Source organism: Chanos chanos, chromosome 12 (assembly GCF_902362185.1).
Source record: "Chanos chanos chromosome 12, fChaCha1.1, whole genome shotgun sequence".
NCBI lineage: Eukaryota > Metazoa > Chordata > Actinopteri > Gonorynchiformes > Chanidae > Chanos > Chanos chanos.
This window is the reverse complement of record NC_044506.1, coordinates 23,829,451-23,842,728: the sequence shown is the minus strand read 5'-3', so window position 1 is coordinate 23,842,728 and position 13,278 is coordinate 23,829,451. Positions and strand designations below refer to the sequence as shown.

Here is a 13,278-nt window from a genome sequence, read left to right as displayed (position 1 = left end):
AGGAGTAACAGTGTGATATAGTGTATGGTTACAGTAGACCAGAGGAGTAACAGTGTGATATAGTGTACGGTTACAGTAGACCAGAGGAGTAACAGTGTGATATAGTGTATGGTTACAGTAGACCAGAGGAGTAACAGTGTGATATAGTGTATGGTTACAGTGGACCAGAGGAGTAACAGTGTGATATGGTGTATGGTTACAGTAGACCAGAGGAGTAACAGTGTGATATAGTGTATGGTTACAGTAGACCAGAGGAGTAACAGTGTGATATAGTGTATGGTTACAGTGGACCAGAGGAGTAACAGTGTGATATGGTGTATGGTTACAGTGGACCAGAGGAGTAACAGTGTGATATAGTGTATGGTTACAGTAGACCAGAGGAGTAACAGTGTGATATAGTGTATGGTTACAGTAGACCAGAGGAGTAACAGTGTGATATAGTGTATGGTTACAGTGGACCAGAGGGGAACCAGCAGTAGGATTTAATTGCAAGTGAACTTTAGGTGCATAAGCATTTGCCTAGGGTTAGGGTTTGAGCTGCGAGATGAGTATTCCACTGCTGGACCAGTGTTAGTTCACACAGTGCTCTGTCTGACAGGGCAACTTGGGGCACTGATTGGGCAAAGATTGTATTACCACTAAGCAAACTGGAACACAGACTCTCATTGAGCCCACTGTTAGACTGTACACTGGAAAAGCTTTGGGCAGTTGTCTGGTATTCAGAAGATGGCCTAGAACTGGGTGAACATGCTTTAATTTTTTTTTTGCTAATTTATTTGTTCTCAAATTGTGCTGTTGAGAGAGAGGCGGTTGAATTGGCGTTGGAGGAGAGTTTTGGGCCCTTGTGTTAAGCTTGCTTTGGCTTAGTAGAGGTGGAGACCCCCATACAGCCGTTAGGCAAGATTACCCTGTCATAGATGGATGTCAGAGTCTCGCCCCAAGGGGTCTAGTCTGCCATCAGCCCATACCAGCACTGTCATCGTTTACTGTGCTCGTCGTCATGGGAACTAGCCAGTGATGGATTCTGATCGCCACAGGAACCTGTGTGTGATGGATTCTGATTGGTCCGATGATCACTCTTCCAATAAGAGTAATTAATGCAATGAGGAAGTACAGAGCACGTGCAAGAGAAGGTGATGAATAAGACGGACCAACTGTCGTTATTCAAACACGACATCATACAGAGAGAGAGAGAGAGAGAGAGAGAGAGAGAGAGAGAGAATGGGACAGAGAGAATGAGACAGAAAGAGAAACAGGAAGAGAGAAAAACAGAGAGAGGAAAGGAGAGAGAGAGAGAGAGAGAGAGAGAGAAAGGGAGGGAGAGTGAAAAGTGGGGAGAGCAGTCAGGAAACAGAACATAATGGAGAGGTAGGACCCTGTGCTTGCAAGGTAATCTCACTAAACAACATAAAACACTAAACAACATAAAACACTAAACAACATAAAACAAGCTCTGTGTCTGTCATGGTAACAAACTGGATTTGAACAAATAAACATAAACAATCTTTTCCTTAAGAGAGAAGCTCTCCTCTGCTCCAATGTGCTGGTTAAAGAAACAAACTTGGAATTAATACACATAAAAAACCCTGTCTTTTATCATTGTTCACAAACTCCCACTAATTCTGTGGGGCTCTTACAAAACTGACTCACAGGCCACTTAAAGGATAGAATTAACCAATACCCCTCAAACAGAGATAAATGTTGTGTCTGACTCATAACAGGCTATCTGTTAAGGAGAAGGGTGGTTAGGAGCATGCTAATGAGAGTGGAGCTAAGCTGTTCTGTGATCTTTATGTATTTATCACATTAGAACCTGAAATAGCCTGCATGCAGAGAAACTAGGGAGAGGGCAATTAGTGACAGGCTCTTCATCTGACCCCCATTTAACACACACACACACACACACACACACACAGCTCAGGCTAAGTGAGGTGCATACACACTGGGAGGGGTGGCACAGTGCAGTGTCTCTGTCCAAGCACAATCATCTTTAGCACCACAGCAGAAGACGACCCAGAATTCTCTCATTCTAATGATCATTCCTAGTGGCTCTCCATTTCCGTCATCCACCTACATTCTGTTATTCATAGCAAGGACAGAGTCTACACCTCCTTAAAAACTCCTCATTAACATTTTGTTCACTCTCCAGGATCAATTTTATATATTTAAAGGGAAATTAATAAATAAATAAAAAAAGAATCTCTAACCCTGTATTAATGTTTGGATCTCGGTTGTATTGTTAAATGACACTGATTCTATTAAATATGTTTTCATCTGTTTGGATAAGTGGTCCTGTCCCTGCCCTTGAGAAACAAGCCAGTAGAAACATCTAGGCTGCCTTGGGCCTGAATCCTTCAGGAATAATATTAAAAAAATCTCTAAACCCACTTTTGATTGGTACAAAAGAATAAATGTCAGTGTTTTCTGTGATGAGGCGTGCAGTGTTCAGCTGTCTGATTAAGTATTTTGGGTGATGTGATGAGTGATGCAGTGGGTGATGTGATGAGTGATACAGTGGGTGATGTGATGAGTGATGCAGTGGGTGATGTGATGAGTGATACAGTGGGTGATGTGATGAGTGATGCACTGGGTGATGTGATGAGTGATGCACTGGGTGATGTGATGAGTGATGCAGTGGGTGATGTGATGAGTGATGCACTGGGTGATGTAATGAGTGATGCACTGGGTGATGTGATGAGTGATGCACTGGGTGATGTGATGAGTGATGCACTGGGTGATGTGATGAGTGATACAGTGGGTGATGTGATGAGTGATATAGTGGGTGATGTGATGAGTGATACAGTGGGTGATGTGATGAGTGATGCACTGGGTGATGTGATGAGTGATACAGTGGGTGATGTGATGAGTGATACAGTGGGTGATGTGATGAGTGATGCAGTGGGTGATGTGATGAGTGATACAGTGGGTGATGTGATGAGTGATACAGTGGGTGATGTGATGAGTGATACAGTGGGTGATGTGATGAGTGATGCAGTGGGTGATGTGATGAGTGATACAGTGGGTGATGTGATGAGTGATGCACTGGGTGATGTGATGAGTGATACAGTGGGTGATGTGATGAGTGATACAGTGGGTGATGTGATGAGTGATGCAGTGGGTGATGTGATGAGTGATACAGTGGGTGATGTGATGAGTGATGCAGTGGGTGATGTGATGAGTGATACAGTGGGTGATGTGATGAGTGATGCAGTGGGTGATGTGATGAGTGATGTGAGTTTTTGCACTAGATTTTACTTTTAACCACATGACCACAGGACAACATAAGTCATTTTTTGCTTGTTCAGAATAAAAAGAAAGAAACAAATAAAAGACAGTCTAATGCCCCGCCCAGGCTGTCTGAATGTGAACACACAGCTTGCGTTTGACCAGCTGCTACACACATACTGCTGAGGCAATAAGCCTTTTTCATGTTAAATCTGTTAACAACCGTTAAAATCCCAAACGGATATTCAAAACTTCCAAATTCTGTAAATTCCCTGGCCTGCACCTTCATCTAAACTCTCCTGAAATCATTTATATGGCTCCTTGCTACTCAGAACTGAGTGTTTGCTTTGAAATAAACCACCGTGCCAAAGAGACCCTCAGGACCTGCAGAACCTATTATGACAAGCATGTACTGAAGGTTAACACAGGAACTTGAGGTAAGCTAAGCTGCTCGGTGATGTGAAAGGCATTTTCTGTAAACCGGGCCGGATCTGATAAGTAAGAACAAGGGTGGGTGTGAATTCAGGGAAGCTGCAGTACTGTGAGATAGGCTGTATGTATCTGTGGGTGTCAGATACCTGGTGAAATGCACATGGAAACTGGATTGTTTGAAATCCAAACTAAGAGACAATTAGTGGGCTTCTCTCACCCATCAGGACAGATAAAGTCATAAACAAAGTTGGTTTCTGCTGGTTTTGATCAGTTACTGTGTTTGTTACATATGCATGTTGAAAAACGGGCCGTTATGCACCAAAGTCTTAGCAAGCATTGGTGTTTCAGTGAGGGAGAGTGCCATCTTGTATGTGTGTGTATGTATGTGTCTCTGACCAAGCCCACTATGTGTGTGTGTGTGTGTGCACGTGTGTTTGGTGTACAGACGTCAGAGCGGGTTGGTCTCTCCGCTGTTCTCTTTATAGCCTCTTTCATGTCCTGTTAATGAGAAAACCACAGCTCCCAGCAGCCGTCTCGTAAAGAAGGCCAAATTAAAACCCAAATATGAATTACACTCAACATGGCCGACACTCAAATGCTGTTGCTTCTCTGTGAGGTCAGACTGGACAGAACACTGGTCTGAGTGGCAATCTCTCCCACAGAGTCACTGTGAAAGGTTTAAACTCTCATAGAGTCACTGTGAAAGGTTTAAACTCTCATAGAGTCACTGTGAAAGGTTTAAACTCTCATAGAGTCACTGTGAAAGGTTTTAACTCTCATAGAGTCACTGTGAAAGGTTTAAACTCTCGTAGAGTCACTGTGAAAGGTTTTAACTCTCATAGAGTCACTGTGAAAGGTTTAAACTCTCATAGAGTCACTGTGAAAGGTTTTAACTCTCATAGAGTCACTGTGAAATGTTTTCACTCTCAGAGTCACTGTGAAAGGTTTAAACTCTCATAGAGTCACTGTGAAAGGTTTAGACTCCTGAAGCGTCAGTGTGAATGGTTCAGATTCACCGTGATGGTCTCAGATGGTACTATTAAAAGATTAAATTAAAGATTAGGATTAATCTCTACTTTAATCAGACGACGCTATCAGGGCCAGGCCACTGTTCCCAGTGAAGAGTGTGATACCGCAGAGCAAAACAGTTAAATTCATCGCTAAAACTAACACTGAAGATTTCTGCCAAATCGCTGTTACCAAGGCCATCGTTCCTAAGACAGGATGAACCCTGCAGATGTGAGCACTGACATCCACGACATAAACACTGCTCCAACACAGAGACACACATGATAACACTGCTCTAACACAGAGACACACATTATAACACTGCTCTAATACAGACACACAGATGATAACACTGCTCTAACACAGAGACACACATTATAACACTGCTCTAATACAGAGACACAGATGATAACACCGCTCCAACACAGAGACACACATGATAACACTGCTCCAACACAGAGACACACATGATAACACCGCTCTAACACAGAGACACACATAACACTGCTCTAACACAGAGACACACATTCTAACACAGAGACACACATGATAACAGTGCTCTAACACAGAGACACACATTCTAACACAGAGACACACATGATAACAGTGCTCTAACACAGAGACACACATTCTAACACAGAGACACACATGATAACAGTGCTCTAACACAGAGACACACATTCTAACACAGAGACACACATGATAACAGTGCTCTAACACAGAGACACACATTCTAACACAGAGACACTTTATAACAATGTTCTAACACAGAGACACACATTCTAACACAGAGACACACATTCTAACACAGAGACACACATTCTAACAATATCTAGTGGCACAGCGGCATGCTGAAGGATGATGATGTGATAACACGTGAATCCTGGGCACAGAGCTGGAGCAGGCTGATGTCATTTGACCGAGAGTTTTCCTAAATACTAATTATGACAAACAGAATTCGCTCTTCCTCAGAATGATTTTGTTTTTCCTACAAAATAAGACATTTATCTTTAACTGTTTACTGTGTTTCATAGCATTTTTTTTCAGTCAAATCTCTAAAGACAGTAAAACACTAAGGCAAACCATTAACGGACGGCAGACCTTATGAAAACATTAAGGGCTCTTATTGTGCGTAGGACTATCTGAGACGCAGTCACATAACTACACATCACGAGCATTATTCATAAAAATTAAAGCCCTGACTTTAAACTGGAGAATAAAAGCAGACTGAACTGCTTTGAGCTAATCAAACGGGCCGTCTGTCTGAAAACTTAACAGACATAAACAGGGCTACAGTCATCGTAAAAAAAAAAAAAAAAAAAAAACTCAGACCCAGACAATTAAAAAACCCAACGTGTCTCTTTTTTTTCCACTCCTGTTTCATTGTGATGATGGAAAGAAGATTGCTTTGCATGTGTGTGTGCCAGACACTGGGCGTTCGGACCAGAACAATGGAAAAACGGCTGTGACCGCAGAACCGGGTAGACTGACCAAAATCCCCATCATCCCTCAGCCTGCAGACAGCAGAGGGCAGGGAGAGGACACACACATACACGTATACACACACGTATACACACACGCGGGCATACACACACACACAGACATGTATACATGTATAAACAGACAGACACACACATTCAGACAGATATAAACACACATACACACGTACACATGTATACACACACACAGACATGTACACATGTATAAACAGACACACACACATATAAACACACATGCGGGCAGGCATGCGTGCACACGCACACACACACACACACACACACACAGACATGTACAGACGGATACACAGAGGTCCAGTGTAATTAGACTTATTCTAATGTTTAGTCTGAATTTCATTACAGCATGTAGAGTCTGTGTAATTAAGAGTCCGTGTAATTAGAGTCTGAGTCTGTGTAGAGTCTGTGTAATTAAGAGTCTGTGTAATTAGAATCTGAGTCTGTGTAGAGTCTGTGTAATTAAGAGTCTGTGTAATTAGAGTCTGAGTCTGTGTAGAGTCTGTGTAATTAAGAGTCCGTGTAATTAGAGTCTGAGTCTGTGTAGAGTCTGTGTAATTAAGAGTCCGTGTAATTAGAGTCTGAGTCTGTGTAGAGTCTGTGTAATTGAGCTGTTCTGTGATGGACATTAATGTTACTGTGTGGACAGGTTCAATGAGATTGAATTGAAGAAATCAGATTGAAGAAAAGGTGTTGATATCACAAGCAATATGGTGAGCCAATGAAAATGCATCTTTTTTTTTTCCAAAATTTTGAAAAAACAAAAACAAAAAAACAAACAAACAAATATTTTATTGATTATCCACCCAAAAATAAAATCATCCCAAAACGACACCAGGCCACAGTGCCTGAGCAGAGCTGCAGTTGCAAAGCTGAAGTTACTAGATTACAGATATGCCAGCCACTCCACCACTGACACCAACTCCACTATGGGCCTAGACTCGCAATTTATACCTAACACAAAGACTAGCTGCACTGGCCAGCCGGGCCTGCAGGGACAAGCCCTGTCCAGAACCAGTCCAGTGGACCCCAGGGTGACTGTTACAGGACAACACAGACATGAGCGTAGAACTGGGTTGTGCTGTGGGAATACTGGTCACCAGGGCTGGATCTGTTTTATACGGTAGACAGCGGCCGTCAGGAGACACACACGCACCACCTCACCTGACTTCTCCTTGTGTATTAGTGGGTAAGCTGGATTTCAAAATGACATTTCCACATCCATCCAAACCTGACCTTACCCAGTGTACACACAAATACAGGCACACAAACACGCGCGCGCACACACGCAGACACACACACTTAGACAAACGCACACGTATGCGCGCACGCGCACGCGCGCACACACACACACACACACACACACACACACACACACACACACAGACAAGAGAAGGAAGAAGGCAGATGGTAGCAGGTAGAGGAGAGAAGTATTCACTGCAGGCCTGTGTGGTAATATTTTAGCATTCTCTTTTATTCAAGACACTGCTGTAAATACAGACCTTATTATACAGAAAAAAACAAAGACAAACACCAGGTCAAGAGTGTATGTGTGTGTGTGTGTGTGTGTGTGTGATCTTTGCAGACATACACACACATGTAAAATCTCTGTCTCTCTCTCCTGTGTGTGTGTTCTACAGATGTACCAACTGACCTGTCATGGAAGAGGTATTGCAAGGTACTGCAATACATGAAAAGAAACGAAAAATATACATATGTACATACACGACAGGGTGGGGGTAGTGAATCTTATTCTCCACCCTGTGTGGAGAAAAGAGAGAGAGAGAGAGAGAGAGAGAGAGGGGTAAAAGAGATTAACATTGTATCATGAGGAAATACAGAGCACAAAGTCAGAGAAGAAGAGTGAGAAAAATAAAGCTGTATTTGATTGACCCAGAGAAGGAGGGGGTCAGTCTAGCAGGTAGCATATGTTTCAGTGTCAAGAGAGGGAATTCTCAGAGGTAACCTTTTATGACTCACTCACTGCTGCTCTGAGCCTCAGAGAACCAGAGCAGGGCGAGCTTACAACCAAACCCCTTCATCGGTCTGTCCAATCAGGGCTAAGCAAGGAAAGAAACACTGGCTTTCTTCTTCCAATGAGAGGGAGGGAAAGATAACAGGTGATTGGACAAACAGATGCAGATGACTGTGAGAGGAAAGAGGGCTAAGAAATTACAGCAGCCTTTTTAACCAGCGATCTGATCATCACCCAGCCTAACCAAGACCCCCAGCAAGACTGAATGAGACCAAGACCCCCAGCCAGACTGAATGAGACTAAGACCCCCAGCCAGACTGAATGAGACTAAGAACTACAGCCAGACTGAATGAGACCAAGACCTACAGCCAGACTGAATGAGACCAAGACCTACAGCCAGACTGAATGAGACCAAGACCTACAGCCAGACTGAATGAGACCAAGACCCCCAGCCAGTCTGAATGAGACTAGGACCTACAGCCAGACTGAATGAGACCAAGACCCCCAGCCAGTCTGAATGAGACTAAGACCTACAGCCAGACTGAATGAGACTAAGACCTACAGCCAGACTGAATGAGAATATATGTTTGTGTGTGTCCTGTCCACCAGGCCAGAGCAAGGGTGGAAATAAAGACAGTTTTTCTTTTTCTTTTGTGTTTTTTTAGACCGAGCTCTGGTCGTCCCTGAATGGGGAGGGGGCCCCCTGCGTTAACGGGGTGGGGTGGGGGGGGTGTGGGGGGGGACCGAGAATCTGTTGACTTAGGACCATATTTCCCCTTCATTATCAACACTAACAGCCCCTGTCAATCACAAGACATATACGCCCACCCTCCAAAAGCCAGGGGCGTGGCCTTCTTTACTGCCCCTCCTCCTCACGCAGAAACTGGAAGACAGAGGAGAAGTCTTTATTAGCATAGCCACGTGCACACATGACTCGGTAGATCTGATGGGCCAGGGAACCGAGAGGAACCGGGGTCCGAGTGTTTGTCGCCGTGTTCTGAGCCAAACCCAGATCCTACAGAACCAGAGAGAGAGAGCGAGAGAGAGAGAGAGAGAAATTATGTGTGTGTGTACACACAAACAAACAACAGTCCACAAGAACGAGCAAATACAGCGCCTTGCAAAAGTATTCAGACCCTGGCAAGGACTACAAATGACACAGACACATTTAGTCACTTGGTATGTTTACTGTAGAGCGACCGTATTTTGTGTTAGGGGTGTAACGGTTCATGTATTTGGTGCAGGATGTTCGGTTCGGTGTGCGTTGTGATCTGAGTGAATATAGTCCAGCTATAACCACGCGCGTCGTGCGCATAACTTTTTTATGCTCTGATGGTCAGTGAATAAAGCGATACTTGACAAGATCCAGTGTGTGCCCTCTCTCCTACATTTTTGTATGTGGAAGTAAAATTAAAAACTCAGTTTCCTCTCCGATTTCATAACGGAGCCGTAACTTAGCAACTGAATTAGCACATTTTCAACGACGCAGTCTCTTAAGTATGGCGACCGCAAAGCCAGAGCTTCAGGACCCTCTCATATCATACAGGTCCTCTGTTTGGGAACATTTCGGTTTTCCAGTGAACTACAGTAGCAAAGACAAGTGGATAAGATGAAGGCAGCGTGTCGGCACTGTGAAACTGAAATGGGCTGTGTTACTGACAGTGTGTCGAACATGATCTCATTTGAGACGGCATCATCCAAATGTGAATATTACCGGTACAAGGGAAAAACAGAGTGGAGTGCAAACTGGGAATTTTGACCAGTTTGCCACTCTTTAAAAGTTTGAACAAGTTCATAAGTTTACAAGTAAATTCATAATAAATGAAAAGAAATTTCAAGTTTCGCATTTTTTCACTGTACCAAAACCGTACCGAACCGTGACTCATAAACCGAGGTGCGTACCGAACCGTTACTTTCACATACCGTTACACCCATAATTAATATTTGGTAGATCCACCTTGTGCCACAGTAGTGGCTTTGAGTCCTCGTGAAAAATTGTATTATTCTTATTATTACATATGTCTGTCAACTTTGCACACTGGTTAGTGGTGGTGTTCACCCACTCATTATTATCATCATTATTATTATTATCATTATCATTATTATTATTATCATTATTATAATTATCATTATTATCATTATCATCATTATCATCATTATTATTATCATTATCATTATCATCATTATTATTATTATTATCATTATCATTATCATCATTATCATTATCATCATTATTATTATTATTATTATTATTATTATCATTATCATCATTATTATTATTCATTATTATTATTATTATTATCATTATTATTATCATTATCATTCCTCTCACACAGATTTACACAGACACACTCGTGCTCCTCTGACGGCTCTTGTGGCAAATTCCTGAAAGGGTTTAGGTCGAGATTCTGACTTTTACATTGTGCCATTGAATGTTTTCTGTTTGGGCATGTAACTTTTCAATAACAATAACTAATCACAGACGTGTCCATATCATTTGAAATGAAGAAATGTAAAAACAGCTTTGTGACTGGAGGGAGCACAAACAGGTATAATCCGGTTCAGAAGAGGCGGGGCCAGTGTAGCGCTTACCTTGGCCATGAGGGTGGTGCCAAAGCCTCCCTGGTAGTTGTTGGCAGAGGGGACGCCCTCCATGACCCCAGGCACCGGGTTGTATGTGTCACTGGACCAGCAGCGGCCTGAGCTCATGTTGAGGATCTTAGCCAGCAGCTTAGGGTCCAGTCCCAGCCTGCAGAGACGCAGGGTCAAAGGTCAGAGGAGATGATGACCAGCAGGCTGGAGGTAGGTCATCTCTCAGCACAGAGATAAAACTGGGCAGGATAATTCAATATTGATATTTAACCATGAGAGCAGTTCATCTTTTCCCTCTCTCTCCCTCGCTCTCACACACACAGCTCTACGCAGTGATGATGAATCAGGTACAGACACATATACAGACACACACACACACACACACACACACACACACACAAAGACAGACACAGACAAACACACACGTGCACACAGACACACACACGCGCGCACACAGACACACACACACACACATGCACACAGACACACACACGCGCGCGCGCGCGCACGCACACACACACAAAGACAGACACACTCACACACACACACACACACACACACACAAAGACAGACACACACAAACACACGTGCACACAGACACACACGCGCGCACACAGACACACACACACACACACACACACACACACACACACACAGACACACACGTGCACACAGACACACACAAGAATAGTAATAAAACTCTGACATGTTCAGCTGTCCCATTAACTGGCCCCACCCCATTTTCTTCACAATCTGTCTCCTGTCAGACAAACTGGGAACAGCATGCGAGTATGTGTGTGTGTGTGTTGTGTTTGTGTGTGTGTGAGTGTGTGCGCGCGCGCGTGTGTGTGTGTGTGTTGTGTGTGTGTGTGTGTGTTTGTGTGTGTGTTGTGTTTGTGTGAGTGTGAGTGCGTGTGAGTGTGAGTGCGTGTGTGGTGTTTGTGTGTGTGTGTGTGTGTGTGTGTGTGTGTGTGAAAAAATGGAGGATGGTAGATGTGTATAAAGTGTGACTGGGTGCAGTGCCTCCTACTTTAGACTAAAGTCTCCTACTTTAACAAGAGTTTTAAATATGACCACATCAAGAGAGTCCACACAAACACACACACACACGCACGCGCGCTTGCTGAAGCAGGACAGTATAGTGTTTTCTTGTCTTCATGTCTATTAAACCATAATGACTGTTTAAAAGCAGTTATACAGTAACTCCACCTGTCTCTGATTCACAGGACCATAGCTTTTCACACACACATTTTTACAAGTCCAAGGACTAATTTAAAGACTAAAGCACACAGCTGCATATTAAAGAACGTAATTTCTCTCCCCAGTTAATTTTGCTTTTCCCCCTCATCCCTCTCTCTCTGTCTTCTTTTTAATACGCTGTGTTGCAGCACTGGAATAATGAACTGTAATCACTCCAATCTGTATCATTACTCATGTCTGTATCACTACAGTAATACAATACCACTCATGTCTGTATCACTACAGTAATAAAATACCACTCATGTCTGTATCACTACAGTAATATTCTATCACTCGTATCTGTTTCATTATTGCAATATTATAATCACTATTATTACACGGCTTTGTTGAATACTCGATTCTGATTGGTCAATTACGGCATTCTATGGTCTGTAGATAGCTGCAGATAGCTATGGTCTGCAGATAGCTGCTATGTATAACAGACTGTTGCTATGGAACATTTTTTTTGCGGAAGCAATAAAATCATTTTTAAATCAATGAAATAATTTTTAGATCAATATTTTGTGTCAAATTATTGATTACTTTAGTAACCAGTCATGTAATAAGCGGGATAATGTACAGCGAGCCGGTCATTATAGCGAAATAAACCCCTTCAGGGTGATTCAAGACCACGACGCGAAGTGGGCACCACCCTGTCGTTACATATATCTAGGGGTGTAACGGTCCGTGTATTCGTCCCGAACCGTCACGGCACGGACGTCACGGTTCGGTGCATGCAGTCGTACGGAGAATACACGTTAGCCTATGTGCGAAGACCGATGAACGTAACGCGGAACCAAATTTCACAAGCGCGAGTCTCTCATTCCACTCTCTCATAGTTGGTTTGTTTTCTTCTCTCTAAGATTTCGGATTTGATTGTGGTGCAGACAAACGACAACATAAGTTTTCAAGGACCTTATGTGTTTGTTTGCTCGTACATTGTAGTAAGAGGTAGACCGCATTTCCTAATGAGTAATAGATGGCAATGCTGGCTGTCAATAGCCTACGATTGGCTACACGCCGCGGTAGGCGGCCATATGCAGTTGTGACGTCACAAACACACGGAATTCAGAACGGGCTGTAGAAAAGCTTTGTTTTCTTCACATAGATCGTACGGCTGTAGGAGAAGAATGCACGTTTTCATACTTTCATAATGTTTCCAGAGCACATTCATCCTGGTGAATTCAAAAGGGCAAGGAAAATGGTGATTTCCATTCTATGGCAACTTTAATGCTCTACAGGCTGTACCAAATAAACATAAAACTTGAAACCAAGCATCCCAGGGGGAACCGTACG

At 43.2% G+C, this 13,278-nt stretch overlaps 1 protein-coding gene across 1 annotated transcript in view; it reads right to left on the bottom strand.

Annotated features, from left to right (window-relative positions):
- Positions 1 to 7,762: 7,762 nt before the first annotated feature.
- Positions 7,763 to 13,278, bottom strand: part of hibadha (3-hydroxyisobutyrate dehydrogenase a) — a 28,149-nt gene continuing 22,633 nt past the window's right edge. The window contains exons 7-8 of the mRNA XM_030789579.1: positions 10,744 to 10,900; positions 7,763 to 9,166 (exon numbers count right to left, since the gene is read on the bottom strand). Coding sequence (XP_030645439.1) covers positions 9,008 to 9,166; positions 10,744 to 10,900 — 316 coding nt within the window. The 3' untranslated portion in view covers positions 7,763 to 9,007. The remainder of the gene's footprint in view (positions 9,167 to 10,743; positions 10,901 to 13,278) is intronic.